The sequence below is a fragment of the Syngnathus leptorhynchus genome, chromosome 6, assembly GCF_054491065.1.
Source record: "Syngnathus leptorhynchus isolate UIUO chromosome 6, UIUO_Slep, whole genome shotgun sequence".
Taxonomy (NCBI): domain Eukaryota; kingdom Metazoa; phylum Chordata; class Actinopteri; order Syngnathiformes; family Syngnathidae; genus Syngnathus; species Syngnathus leptorhynchus.
In genome coordinates, this window is record NC_141200.1 from 8,375,702 (window position 1) to 8,388,856 (window position 13,155).

Consider the following 13,155-nt stretch of genomic DNA (forward strand, 5'->3'; position numbering starts at 1 on the left):
TTTAAAGTTTATTTTGATTACTTGATTGGCACGATCCTCTTTTTGGGACAGCTTTCTACTTTCGACTGATGCAAGCATCATCCAGCAGCAAGTGCAGCAGAAGACGTGTCCCTCAGGTGTGTGTGCCCCAGCTGGTGTTGTGAATCAGGCCGATGACAGAGACCGCCTACAAGCCGGCTATTTCACAACACCAGGGTGGCACTGCACCACTGTCAACGAGCCTCTGGCTGCAAAAAAAGGAAAGGATCCACGATATTTTCAACAGAGAATGGCCGTTATTTTCTTTTGTGTATCATTAGTAATGCAAAAGAACACACTACCGTATTTTCCGGACTGTAAATTGCAGTTTTTTTTCATAGTTTGACAGGTGGTGTGACTCGGGAGCGATTTATGTGTGAAATTATTAACACATATTTGTTCTTGGTGTTGGATTTTATCAAATAAATTTTCCCCAAAAATGTGACTTACACTATTTCTTATTTATTATGTATTTTATGGCTGGTGCTGCTTATACTCCGGAGTGACTTAGAGTCTGGAAAATACGGTAATTTGTATTCATGTGCAGGTCAATAAATTATAATCAACTACTTAATTTGTATTTGACTTTTTTCCTCCAGTCTTTCTTGTGTTTTAATCATTTAAAAGTATCCAAAATGTTTCACTTATATCAGTCAGAGAAACATCCACCACTATGCCTACTTATCCAAAAGCCTTTCCTTTGTGCACGCTAACAGTTCAGATAATACAGCGTGTTAGTTCCTTGTTGCTTGTAATCATATAAATTGTCCTGCATGGTGGACAGAAAAGTTCTAACAACAAAATAAACAGCACGACTTGGGATATTATTTGTCAAATTTATGTAATGCAGCTCGCAAAAATGGACGGAAATCCAAATATTTTCATATTCAAGGGCACATGACAGGAGTAGATCATGTGTGAGTGTTTCAGGCTTGATCTTCTGTTATTGATGACCTTCAAAGCTCTTTCATCATTCACTAGCGCTCTAATAATCACAACCTCTTCTGCTTCTGTCACAAACAGATGGAAGACAGGCAATTGTGGTGTCTGGGAAAATGGCCCCTATAGCCTCTGGGCAAGTGGTGACCTGTCTAATTTTGACACGTCGAGATAGTACTGTAAATCTGCCATATGGCACATATCTGTCTACTTCAAGAGTCATCCTATTATTATTACGTATTGTTATTACTATTATTTCTATTATAGACCCTGCTGTATTACATTACAATTTTAGTTTAGAGACTTTTTGGCATTCATTAGTTTTAAGTACATATAGCATGTGAATGATGTGCTTACATGTGCTTTAAAACTTTGCAAATGTATAACGGGTTCAATTGGCTTGAAAATTTTAAAAACAATTGGTTTTGAGAAAGGAGTAAAAAAGATCGCTATCTTAGAGTACAGGCCGTGGTTCTATTACTACTCCACTTATCGTGATTAAGATAAAAAAAAACTATTATATAAAATTATTATAAAAGGCTATTTTGAGCTTAACACTCGAAATAATCTAGTGTTAAATAAATAATCATTATTATTATTTCGTTTAAAATCATTATAAGTCACATTTGTCGTGTGGCGACGTCAGTCATATCAGGGAGCGTGGTAGCGACATCTAGTGGTCAATATCCCAATCACCCAAGGGGACGTGAAAAGAGTCCTTGATATATTTTCTTTTTATAAATTAATCAAAACGATGAAATACATTTAATGTGAGAACAACTGAAGCGAAGATTAACTTGATAACCTTAACTTGAATAATTGTACAAACCATTGAAAGGATATAAAAGTCAAAGTGAGTCTAAATTGATCACGTTAACCGCCATGACAGAGCACAGGTGATTTTAATTGCAGGACGTCCGGTAAGGAAGAGGTGACAACAAAACCTAACGGCCCCGATTGACCGTGAATGAAAACTTTCAAATCGGGCTTTAAAGTTGCCCTTTTACGAAAGAATTAGCACAACAATGTCTTTGAACAACTGTCAGGTGGGTGTGAGTTTGCCTCTTGTGTTATTTTGTTGTGGGAAGTAGCTCGCTAGCTTGCCAGGCTACCTCACCTGGGCTGCTAACCATTATGAGTTTTTGACATTTAAAATAGAAATATTTCATGTTCACGCCAGCTGGCTGTTCTCCTCTTGCTACTCCTTGGCTTCACCCAGCATCAAGTAACAGGTAATTGTAAACAAATGTTAAGTGAAATGTCAGATGACGAGCATGTTAGTTTGCGCCAATGTGCTTTGTGCAAACAGGAATTTGCGACGTGGATATTTGCGCCACCAACCCAGAAAGGTGTGTCCTATTTAAAGACAAGAGTACCTGCAAATGCGTGGAAGGGTTTTATGATGATCACTGTGACAAAGGTAATCTTGTCCATTCCCCACGCCTTTTTGTGTATTATATCATCATTGTGACAATAACAGTATTAATGAACATTTGATGCATATTTTAATTCACAAGTTTCCAGCTCATGAATTGTTGAAGTCTAATCGAAACTCATGAATGTTTACATTCTTTAACATTAGTAGTATAACCTTGGATTGAATATTTTCTTTTAGTACATAATCTACTTGTTCAATTAATCCTGAGGGGGGGGGGGGACTTTTCCTTTTAAACAGATGCACACATCAAAGTCTTGTGCACTAAAACCTACATGGGAGTCCGAGCACGAGAAGAGTTCTTCATATATTACAACACGCCAGTTACGTCTTTGCACCTGCCCAATAAATCATGCAAAGCTCACAGGGAAGTTATCAACAAAATTCCATACTACATGGTCAAGATAGCAAAAAATGAATACATCGGCTGCGGAGGCCGGTCGCTAGAGGTGCGTCCGTGCTGCAAAGTGTAACACTGGCTGTTATCGAATACAATGACAGATGCAAATGTGATTGTTTTCAGAAAAACTTTACACATGTCACATACACCATGAGTCTTCAATCAGAGCCTCAGGTCATTGGAAACATCATCAGAGATCCAGTTATCAAGTTGGATTTCACATGCATTTATCCATTCATCAGAACGGTTAGCCTTCCTTTTCCAGTTCAGCCCATTTCCAGGTAAAGTGGCTTTCATTTTGTTTTCCCATTCCGTCTCATGAAGCCATGTGCATTGTCAAAACTATCGAATTCAGCCCTTTTTTTCGAACTAGGCGTTTATTTCTTGCCTGGATGGATGGATGGATGGATATAACCATCCTGGCACTATTTATAGTCGAGGTCATCTGAATCATTTCAGTCACTCTTCCGCACTTTGTCAACTGCATTGGATGTTGGTGATTTAGTTGTTACGACAACGGTTTAATCACCATTGTGACACAGCGGATGCGCCTTGCATTTTAAGATGTCTTTGAGATTCAGTGAAAGTACTGTGTGAGAAAGTGTTTTGCATAGGTTCATCCCAACGTTATCTCAAGCAAGCAAACAAGCAATTAAATGACAAAGTTCCGCTTGGCTCTCCCAAACAGCGAGGCGATGGTGCGTGTCGATGAGCTAGACGCCATCATCCGGATGATGTTGTACACGGATCATAGCTACACCACACCTTTCAGCAGCGCTCCAACTATCGAGCTGGGGGATCAGGTAGTCTTCCGGCTTCACTTTGGATTCTGCTCGTATCACTCTGCAGTTTGGTTTCAATATCTTTTGTCGTGCGTTCAGGTGTATGTTGAGATTGCCGTGACGGAGCCCGCAGACTTCTTCCTCCTTCGCATAAACGACTGCTGGGCCACACAGAGTCAGCATCCCAATGCCTCGGAGGGATTGGTTCATAGCCTGCTTTTGAATGGGTTGACACATTTCTCTGCTGAAATTTTCATTCTTGATTTTTTTTTTTTGTTTTTTTTTTTTTCCCATGAACGCTTGTGTGTTTCTGACTCCTCTTCCCCGACGTTTGTGTGTCAAGGTGTGCGACCGACGACACGGTTGGCTTCCATAGCCTGAACGAGCGAGAGTCTGGCCTTAATGGGCAGAGTTCCACCATTCACTACAGCTTCGCCATGTTCCGCTTCACAGTGGAGCCGCACTTATTCTATCTTCACTGTACCGTGCAGCTCTGTGACCCCGATGACAGTACATCCTGCACACCCGTGAGCTCATTACTGTCATCCTAGCTACTTCTCAATGTCCACGATATATTTTCTCTCCATGTGATGGACTGGGAGGTTACCTTTGGGGAAGAATGACTTGCAATATGATCATGTGTTTTTTTTTTGTTTTTTTTTTTTAATTATTTTAAATGAGTTGGGTTTTTTTTTTTTTTTGCTTGCAGAACTGCAAATCCATCACTAAGCGAGAAGCAGTGCGAGTAGATCCCGCCCAAGGGCTCTTGTCTTACGGGCCCATCAGAATCCAAACGCCAGATAAACCGCTGTCCAGTAAGCCGCCGTTACATTATCACGGTCTTTTATTTTTTTATTTTTTTTTTAAATTATTGGTTGTGTATCCTTTCCATAGATGTCATGACTACCGTGGTGCTCCCTGTAGCAGGTGTATGGGCCGTGGGCTTCATCGTCACTCTCCTCATCGCAGTGGCAAGAGCTGCCAGTAGGAAGGTTGCACAAACTGACCAGTTATCATTTCAATAAAAATGTCAAAACAGTGTTTGATGCTTAATTGTCACAATAAACAGGGCAGCAAACAACGGGACATTCAATTACATCAATCATTCAACTCATTCTCTTAGCAGATGTTGGTTTATTGTCAAAATCAGATTTTGGTGAGTGATCAGTGGAAGCTTCCATGCCTAAAACTAGACAAGAGCTTATCATTGGACCACTTGCAACCAGTCTAGGGTGTATCCCCCCCCCCCGCTTCTTCTCCCTAGTCACTGGGATGGGCCATAGTTTCAACATGTCCTACCTCAACATGACTTGTAATTTCTTTGGAAGCCAGTAGAGGACGATGTGGGATACTGCCCCCCCCCCCCTCCCTACCTCTACACCTTGTTTTTGAGCTGGGTGGGCTTTTCATTCTCAACCTCCGAACTATTTGTCTTCTCATAGCGACCTCCTATTTATGAGTTTCTACCGCGCGTGAAAAACACTGACATCTTTCTCTAAAAAATCTTGGCGTTCTTTTTGACGGCTGTATTATTTTCGTCGCAATGAAAGTCAGAGTTCAAGTTGACCTCCCATTTTTTTTTGGAAGTGTGTTGCAGAGATCGAAGGCAGATTATCATCAACGCTACACTATTGGACAGCAAAAGGGCCCAGAGCTGTCTTAACTTGGACCACACTTATGGAATTCTACCATTTTACTAGTTGCACCGTGAGCGGGATCATTTCTTGAAGTTTGACAGGAGACATTTGTTGCTTGCCTCAATGTGAGAGGACGGGAAAAGTTGCTGCTGTTTTGCCTCAATCCTTTTCACTTGCTGACTGAAGAGTCACTTGCTTTTCTACACTGTACTTCCAACACTTTACAGTGGACGTTGAAGATGATCTCAGCTCAAGAACCCCAGTGTCATATCCTGATCATTTCTGTCTATTTACTTGCTCTGATCCTTGGCACCACTACCGCGGCGGCGGCGGGTGTTCCGGAGCAGGACGGCTTCAATGCGGAGGTAAGTGATGATGGTCAGATTTCGTTGTCAAAGTTTCCAACTTGTGTTATTGCATTCTAAGCATGCTCACTGTTTTTGACGTTCATCTTATTTAACAATTCTCTTGGTGCCAATTCCGCCTACCTGAAAGATTTACGTTTAGGCAACTCAACCAGGTTGTATCATCTCCCAAGCCATATTTGCTCAATGTAAAAAAAAAAAAAGTTTAAAAAAAAAATGCAATCATTCCTTTGAAACCAATTTCTTATTAACTTTATAGTATATAATTAACATCAATTTAAGGCAAGGCAGCTTTATATAACTGTGTGCTTCACAATTAAAAACACATTTAGAAGCATTTCTGAGAAAAGTAAAGCGAATTTTTTTTTTTAAGACATTTTAAAGCTAAGTAAAGAAACAAGTATCTTACTAAAATTAATATAAAAATGTACGGACGAATAAAACAGGCTTACCCTTTAATATTACTGTAAAACACAACCATGGTTGCATAATTGTGCACACCCTCAAGTATAAAGTATTCAACTATTCACATCAGACAATAATTTGACTTGACTGCAAAGAGCTACAAAAGTTGCAAGTACTGTAACGTGCAGGGCATTGAAATTTAACATACCGCCGTGCTCAGTATTTTCATATGTTGCATTTGATATATTGCATAATTGACATTTGCCATGCCGTCAAGGCACAAATACATGTGCACATTTATTGGTATCTGTGTGGCGTTTGTGCTGTTGCCTCCATGCTGTGCACATCTGTGACCCTGCCATGTCAAGAAAATGCCCGCTATTCAGTTTTTGAGCCCCATGTCTTGAAAGTCAAGCCTCATGGTGCTTCTTTCTTATCTACGTGGCTCCACGTGCTGCAGCTGACTCGATGAACTCCCGGTACTAAAGTCACAGGTCATCTGGATGAGTGTGATCACAAATATGCCCAAGCACAACTCTGTATTATTTTCCTGTGTTTCCTTAACATCTGTTTACATCCTTTTTTTTTTTTGGATCTCACTGCAGAGAAGGCGCCGGAATGTGGTAATATTATTAGAGGCCATCTGGTTTCTATCTGCATTTCTTTTTCCTCCTCGGATAGTTCTTCAGTTATTAGGCAATGGCTATTTTTCCAAATGAACTTTGATGCTGATGCCTTTTTATTTTTATTTATTTTTTTTAATCACGGTAGATACTAACCAATCCAAAGCATTTGTCATCCTAAGGTGACCTCTCATTCTCCTTTAAGGTCTGGCTTCGTCAGTTCGGCTACTTGTCTCAGGCCAGCAGACAGATGTCCACGATGCAGTCAGCTCAGATCCTGTCCCAAGCAATAAGCGACATGCAGCGTTTCTACGGCTTGGAGGTGACCGGCAAGTCTGACCCCGCCACTGTCGCGTAAGATCCATATTCTTGCATGCTTGTGATGACTGTCATCTCTCATTCAAAACAGTAGCCATAAAAGCAAAAATCTGAAATATAGTTCATGTTTGTGCTACCTTTGCTGTATAGGGCCATGCGCCGACCTCGTTGTGGCCTCCCAGACAAAAAAGCCGACCTGGAAGATGGCACGAGGAAGAGACGCTACGCTCTCACGGGACAACGGTGGGACAAGGACCACATCACTTACAGGTATGCGACATCAACATCTGGCCCTCCTAAGGGCAATGCATGTATTCTGTATATCATTCAAAACATTTCTATGTGTCAGTATTCTGGACCAGCACATCCCGGCCTCCCTGGGAGGTCAGAGGGCATTTGATGCCATCCGTAGAGCCTTTACCGTGTGGCAAAGCGCCACGGCGCTCACCTTCCAAGAACTACCGGCTCAACAGGGCAACAGCAGCCAGGCTCAGCTCGCGGACATCCTGTTGTTGTTCGCCTCTGGTTTCCATGGCGACATGTCCTTGTTTGATGGCGAAGGGGGATCACTGGCCCATGCTTTCTACCCTGGGCCCGCAATGGGCGGGGATACACACTTTGATGCGGATGAGCCTTGGACTTTGGACAGTCCAAACCATGAAGGTTGGCGGGTTGCTTCTACTTGTTTTTGTCTCTGAATGCATGTAACCTTTATTTTAGTTTTATTTATTTTGTGCAAGTCTGTGTCCTATGATTCATTTTATTTTTTTGTTGATTTCATCTTGAACCTATTTCATCTTCTGTTTGGTTTATCTGTGACATTTTGGTCAATTCAATTGATCTCACACGTTATTGTGATCTCACCATCTATGCTTCAGGTATTGACCTCTTCCTGGTTGCGGTCCACGAGCTCGGTCACGCTTTAGGTCTGGAACATTCTGACAATCCTAATGCCATCATGGCTCCGTTCTACCAGTGGATTCACACGCACAACTTCACACTGCATGAAGATGACATCCAGGGAATACAGAAAATATATGGTGAGAAGAATCATTGATGAACACGGCAAAAACAAGATCTCAACCAAATGCTAAGCCATAGTGATCTGATCTATCGAGTGGAGGCAACATCTGTTCTCAAACATTTTTGCATACTAATGAACAAAAGGATAAAGCCATCGATTGTTTGTACTCATTATGTAACAGCGTTTTGGTCTCTTAGCAACCAGCGTGGCAGCTTTTTCTCCAAAGCAGTCACAGTCAATTAAATGCGCACTAAGGCACTAAATGGAAAATCACGACTATTGCAACGAAGTGAGTGTTATATGCAAGAAAGATATGATCATGTTATAAATGCAACACAGGCAGCATTGCTTTTGTTGAAAAGTGTTTTATAAAACTCCCAGTCTACTTTCTTATACTTCCAGGTCCCCCTCGTGTTACTGAGGCTCCTCCCAAACCTGGTGGTGATCCGGAACATTCATTACCCACCTCTACTTTTCCCACTGAAGACAAACCCACCCGTCCTCCCCCAATTGATGTTGAACCGGACACTCCGAGCCCCACTAAAGGAAGCCCGCACGTGCCGAACGAACCCGAGCCAACCCCCATCCTGACCACTCGTCCCGCAATCCCCACTACCACCCACCCTGATACTGAAGTCACTTCACCCACGAGAAAATATGTGCCCCATCTTCCGCCTACTCGCCAGCCTCCCAAGCAGCCGGATAACAAGGCCCCTGATATCTGTGATGGGGACTTTGACACTGTGACCCTTCTAAGGGGTGAGATGTTTGTGTTCAAGGTAAGCCATACTTGGAATGGTCAAATCCATTTGGAATGATAATCATCATATCATCCTTCCTTTACTTGAGAGAAAGGAGGAGTATTTTCTTTACCTTCACACAACACAACCAAATTCAAGGCACGTCCATCAAGTATTGTTTGTTCGCAGGGTCGCTGGTTTTGGCGTGTGCGTCGGAATCGAGTTCTGGACAACTACCCCATGCCAATATCTGTCTTCTGGGCTGGTCTTCCAGACAACATCGATGCAGCTTATGAGCGCCATGATGGCAAATTTGTCTTCTTTAAAGGTACATCCTCTGCATGTTAGGAACAAATTTGCCCCATCAGCATCTTATACAGGACTCAACCGCTGTTTTTTTTTTTTTTTTTTCTCTTTTGCTTCATCTTGTCCAGCAAAGCTAAGCCAGCATGGAGCCATTTAAGTGCTTCCCGTCCAAGACAACAGGCAGTGAAATTCAAATCTGTGTTTGGATTTAAAAAGATCAGTCTCAAAGGAAATCGTGCAAACTCAGCATTCTTTTTTTTCTCTTGCCAAGCCTGAATTCCAAAGAGATTAGAATAATTTTACTCTGCCAGAAACGGATGCACATACGTTTTGTTTGTCAGGTCGATACATTTACAGCTATAACCAACCATGAGCTATGTGTGTGTGAATATTGGTGTGTTGCGTAGATGTCACAAATGACGTGTGCACAGTTTGGCAGCTGCAGCTAAGCTCAGTCCAGAAATTGTCTCCTGAGTGAGAGCAGATTGCATCAGCCCTCTCTCCATTGCTTCACCTTTATAATGAGGCTGCGAAACACTTTTCACACTTTCCAATATTTTCCCAAGTTTAAAAGCACAACATAGTTTGCTTTTTCTACTTAGAGAAAGAAGTTTAAAATATCTCACTCAAATGTCGCATGTGCACTCAGATGGAAGCCGGAAAATGTCCCCCAGTCAGACCACTTAAACCAGAAGTCAACTCCAGAATTTTAATTCCACTAATATGTTCCATCCTGCCCCCACCTGTCCAAAAACTGTATTTGGATTGATTAGTACTCCATTTGTGGAATATGAATTCAGCAAGAAAATCCCCTTCAGTCAATCATTTGCTCAATCAGAGGTTGTACTAGACCTCTTTATCCCCGCCCGAAGTAGAACACTTCATCAAACATATCTGGGGGCTCTTGGAACAACGTTTGATTGCACAAATGCATTTAAAAAAAAAAAAAAACTTCACAGGAACACCAGAATAAAACATGTCACACACATTGTGCTATTTCTGGGTCTCTGCTGCTTTTTTGATGATGAAACTCTAGTTGAAGTGACTCCACCATCATCGAGTCTATAAATCTTTTGTAGCACTTGTCCTCACTAGGTTTCACGAGTGTCTATCCTAGCTTACTTTGTATTTTGTCCCTACAGGTGATCGATACTGGATATTCAGGGAAGCGGATGTTCTGCCCGGATACCCGCAGCCCATTCGGCAATACGGTCAAGGTATCCCGTCTCACGGCATCGACACGGCGGTCTGGTGGGAGCCGAATGGATACACCTACTTTTTCTCGGATGACCGGTATATTACACTCGAGACTTCTTCATACAATTGAGTTAGTTCGTCAGTATTAAACTGCATAAATATCTGTGGGTGGTGTAGATACTGGAGATTCAATGAGGAGACCCGTAGAGCGGACCAAGACTTCCCAAAACCAATCAGCAGATGGGGAAAGATCCCTCCTTCACCCAAAGGAGCCTTCCTCAGCGATGATGGCGGTAATCGACTACTTACACTCTCGCAAACTTCCATCCATGACAAATATAGTCCAAAAGTAGTAAGAGCAAAGATGTTGTCAGGGAAAGAATGAAAAATTGCGTCGTGTTGAATGTCAATGGAGATTGGTTAGGCTAGTGCAAGTAGAGCAAGGAGAATGGCAAGAGGGGGAAAGAATGAGCTCTCTGGTTTGAGAGCTGGCCAGTTCTTTGCTTTGGAAATTAGATTGGTGGCAGCACCAACTCACTTATATGACCTTACGGACAAGGGATATAAAAATGAATGAATGAATGGATGGAAGTTACAGTTTATGTCTTTGATTTGTTGATGGCATTCTAAAGGCAAACTGTCTTTCATGCAGCATACACCTATTTCTACAAAGCCACCAATTACTGGCGCTTTGACAACCACAAGACGGTAGCAGACAAAGGTTACCCACGCTCCATCCTCAAAGATTTCATGGGCTGTGTGGGCGTCCCGGAGCCCCAACCAGATCCAGACATTGAGCCCAAAGCTGAAGACAAACCCACGAAGCCTCCGGACAGCGGGGACGATGCGCACAAAAACGCAGATGGTGAAAAAGATACGACATCCCAAAAAGATGACGACAACCCACAAGTAGATGAAGATGACCAAGACGTGAACGTGGTTGTAACAGTGGCTGACAACGGATCCAAGGTCATGACCGTGGTTATGGTGGTGGTTCCTTTGGTGCTCATTTTGTGTATCCTGGTCCTCATCTATGCCATTCTCAGGACTCTGCAGAACAAAGAGACTCCCAGAGCACTGGTGCATTGCAAGCGCTCGCTGCAGGACTGGGTGTGACACATTCTCAAAACCATACAGTAGACACACTATTTTTCTTCTGCAGTGTTTTGGTAGGAAGATTGTTTTATTGTGGCTATTTAGCCATGTATAATAATGAAGAACTTGTCAAGTGGTTACTATAGTACCTGTGGAGCTAGTTTAAAATTTCCCCTTTGCCATCGACTTATTGTGAAAGACACATGACATAATAGCAATGGAGTGTTTTCAATTATCTGTAGCCATACAGAGATCGGGAATGGACAGATGTTTCTGCACAGATCACAGATCTTCTTTGCGCTTGACGTTTTTCTACTGTTGTTGTTTTGCTGCTGCTGCTGCCGCTTCCACGCCTACGCCAGCCAGCACTCTGAAGCGCACGCTAGCAGGGGTCATCCTCCGAGCAGCGTAGGAATGTCAGACAACACATGCCAAAATATCACATGATCTCCAAAGCCCCCGAAGAGACAAGACGCACTCAGAGAGTGCTTACCTAAACACAGGCACATAATACACTACGTGTTTTTTTTTTGTTTTTTTTTGATACGCAGACTCTCAGGCTCCAGCCTGCACTCCTCCCACCAAGATGACTATTCAGTCTCCGCCACGAAATATACAATCCCAGAGGAGTCGTATTGTTACAGTATGGTTAGTGTTGAGATTCACTTTTCTTTATTAAATACCCCTTTGCTCTAATTTCAACCAAAAGCGAGATAAGCATCCATAACAATTGGGAGTTCCCTGCGGACTGGATAAAGAAGAACCGACCGGGGTCTGGTTTCCATTAGGCCCACATGCTGAAGATTTAATAGTTTCGGGGCTTGAAGAAGGGAGAAATAAATGGAAAGGAAGAAATGAAAATGTTGAGGAGGAAATGAGAATGAGATGAGGGTTCTGCCAGATTTTTTTTTTCCATAGAAAAGGAGGAGGGGGGAGAAAGAGGGAGGAGCAGCGCTGGCGTTGTGCCTCTTGACCTACATGATTTAAATCCCACTCCTCTTTTTTCCCCCCAGTTTGTTGCCATTAGCGGGAGATGACTTCCTCTTCCAACTCCTCCCTTCCTCTTCTCTCTTTCTGTCCACATTTATGCAAAATTTCTGCAGTTTCCATCTACATTTTTTGTCCCACATGTATTCATTTGAGATACATTCTTCTCCAACACGAACCTGAAGAATTTCAAAATGTTGATGCTCCGTCAGTACTTTTTGCAGATTTTGTTTTTCTCTGTGAAAAGCCCAAAATTACACACTCCACTCATTTGCATTTGCTTTCTGTGAATTCTTCCCTCGACATTGAATTTTGTTTTAAAGACCTTCTTCAAATTTGTAGTGTTGTTCGTGTGAGTAGTCATAAAGTATTCCAAAAATGTTCATGCATGCAGAGCATGTTGTGTTTTGGGGGCCTGCACAGTCCGGTGTGGATTTTGTAGAACACTGACAATAAAATTCACCAGTAAAAACAAAAGCACACCAGTTTTTTCCCCCCCTCCCCTCTTCCTCACATATGTTCGTTATTAACTGGAACGGTTTCTTTCCATGGCTTCTTCAGTGTGGATTCTATTTTTCCACCACAAGAGAGAGCCCTTTCTCACAAGTCAGATGGCAGTGCAATCAATTACGCTGTGCTTTGTACCAGACAAATTTAATAAATGTTTCATTTTAGATGGATCATCCAAGTAACCTGAGGTCTGTAAACATTTTAGGTAAGTGGATTTGATGTCTTACTGCTTCTCTTGTACACTATGGGCAGTTTTATGTTGCTTGACCTGCATCTCAGTTTTCACTTATTTGTTATGATTGTCAAAAGTGTTGTTTAATTTTTGTCAATCAATCAATCAATCAAGTCAAGTTTATATAGCCCTAAATCACAAG

At 42.1% G+C, this 13,155-nt stretch overlaps 2 protein-coding genes across 3 annotated transcripts; both read left to right on the forward strand.

The window, feature by feature from the left end:
- The first annotated feature begins 1,809 nt into the window (after positions 1-1,809).
- zpd (zona pellucida glycoprotein d) lies at positions 1,810-4,613 on the forward strand. 2 transcript variants are annotated; one of them, XM_085915389.1, is made up of 10 exons: positions 1,810-2,003; positions 2,138-2,189; positions 2,267-2,377; positions 2,633-2,841; positions 2,916-3,073; positions 3,481-3,595; positions 3,674-3,801; positions 3,918-4,101; positions 4,284-4,389; positions 4,469-4,613. In XM_085915389.1, exons 1-10 carry the CDS (start codon positions 1,983-1,985, stop codon positions 4,597-4,599), a joined length of 1,215 nt encoding a protein of 404 aa, XP_085771515.1. In that variant the 5' UTR covers positions 1,810-1,982; the 3' UTR covers positions 4,600-4,613. The 2 variants fall into 2 exon arrangements, with proteins under 2 accessions (XP_085771515.1, XP_085771516.1); XM_085915390.1 differs by having other exon boundaries at positions 1,818-2,003; positions 2,239-2,377.
- A 368-nt stretch (positions 4,614-4,981) lies between these two features.
- Positions 4,982-12,812, forward strand: mmp15a (matrix metallopeptidase 15a). Its single transcript, XM_085914778.1, has 10 exons — positions 4,982-5,576; positions 6,810-6,958; positions 7,073-7,192; positions 7,272-7,585; positions 7,801-7,962; positions 8,349-8,725; positions 8,876-9,014; positions 10,135-10,285; positions 10,367-10,482; positions 10,842-12,812. The coding sequence occupies exons 1-10, from the start codon at positions 5,451-5,453 to the stop codon at positions 11,303-11,305; spliced, it is 2,118 nt and encodes a 705-aa protein (XP_085770904.1). The 5' UTR covers positions 4,982-5,450; the 3' UTR covers positions 11,306-12,812.
- Positions 12,813-13,155: the final 343 nt, after the last annotated feature.

Bases quoted from the DNA above. Each gene is read 5' to 3' on its own strand.
- mmp15a (XM_085914778.1), top strand. From the start codon at position 5,451: ATGATCTCAGCTCAAGAACCCCAGTGTCATATCCTGATCATTTCTGTC. The intron at 7,963-8,348 runs GTGAGAAGAATC...TTATACTTCCAG, and splicing joins GGGAATACAGAAAATATATG to GTCCCCCTCGTGTTACTGAG. The intron at 10,286-10,366 runs GTATATTACACT...TGGGTGGTGTAG, and splicing joins TACTTTTTCTCGGATGACCG to ATACTGGAGATTCAATGAGG.
- zpd (XM_085915389.1), top strand. From the start codon at position 1,983: ATGTCTTTGAACAACTGTCAG. The intron at 2,004-2,137 runs GTGGGTGTGAGT...TGTTCACGCCAG, and splicing joins TGTCTTTGAACAACTGTCAG to CTGGCTGTTCTCCTCTTGCT. The intron at 2,378-2,632 runs GTAATCTTGTCC...CCTTTTAAACAG, and splicing joins TGATGATCACTGTGACAAAG to ATGCACACATCAAAGTCTTG.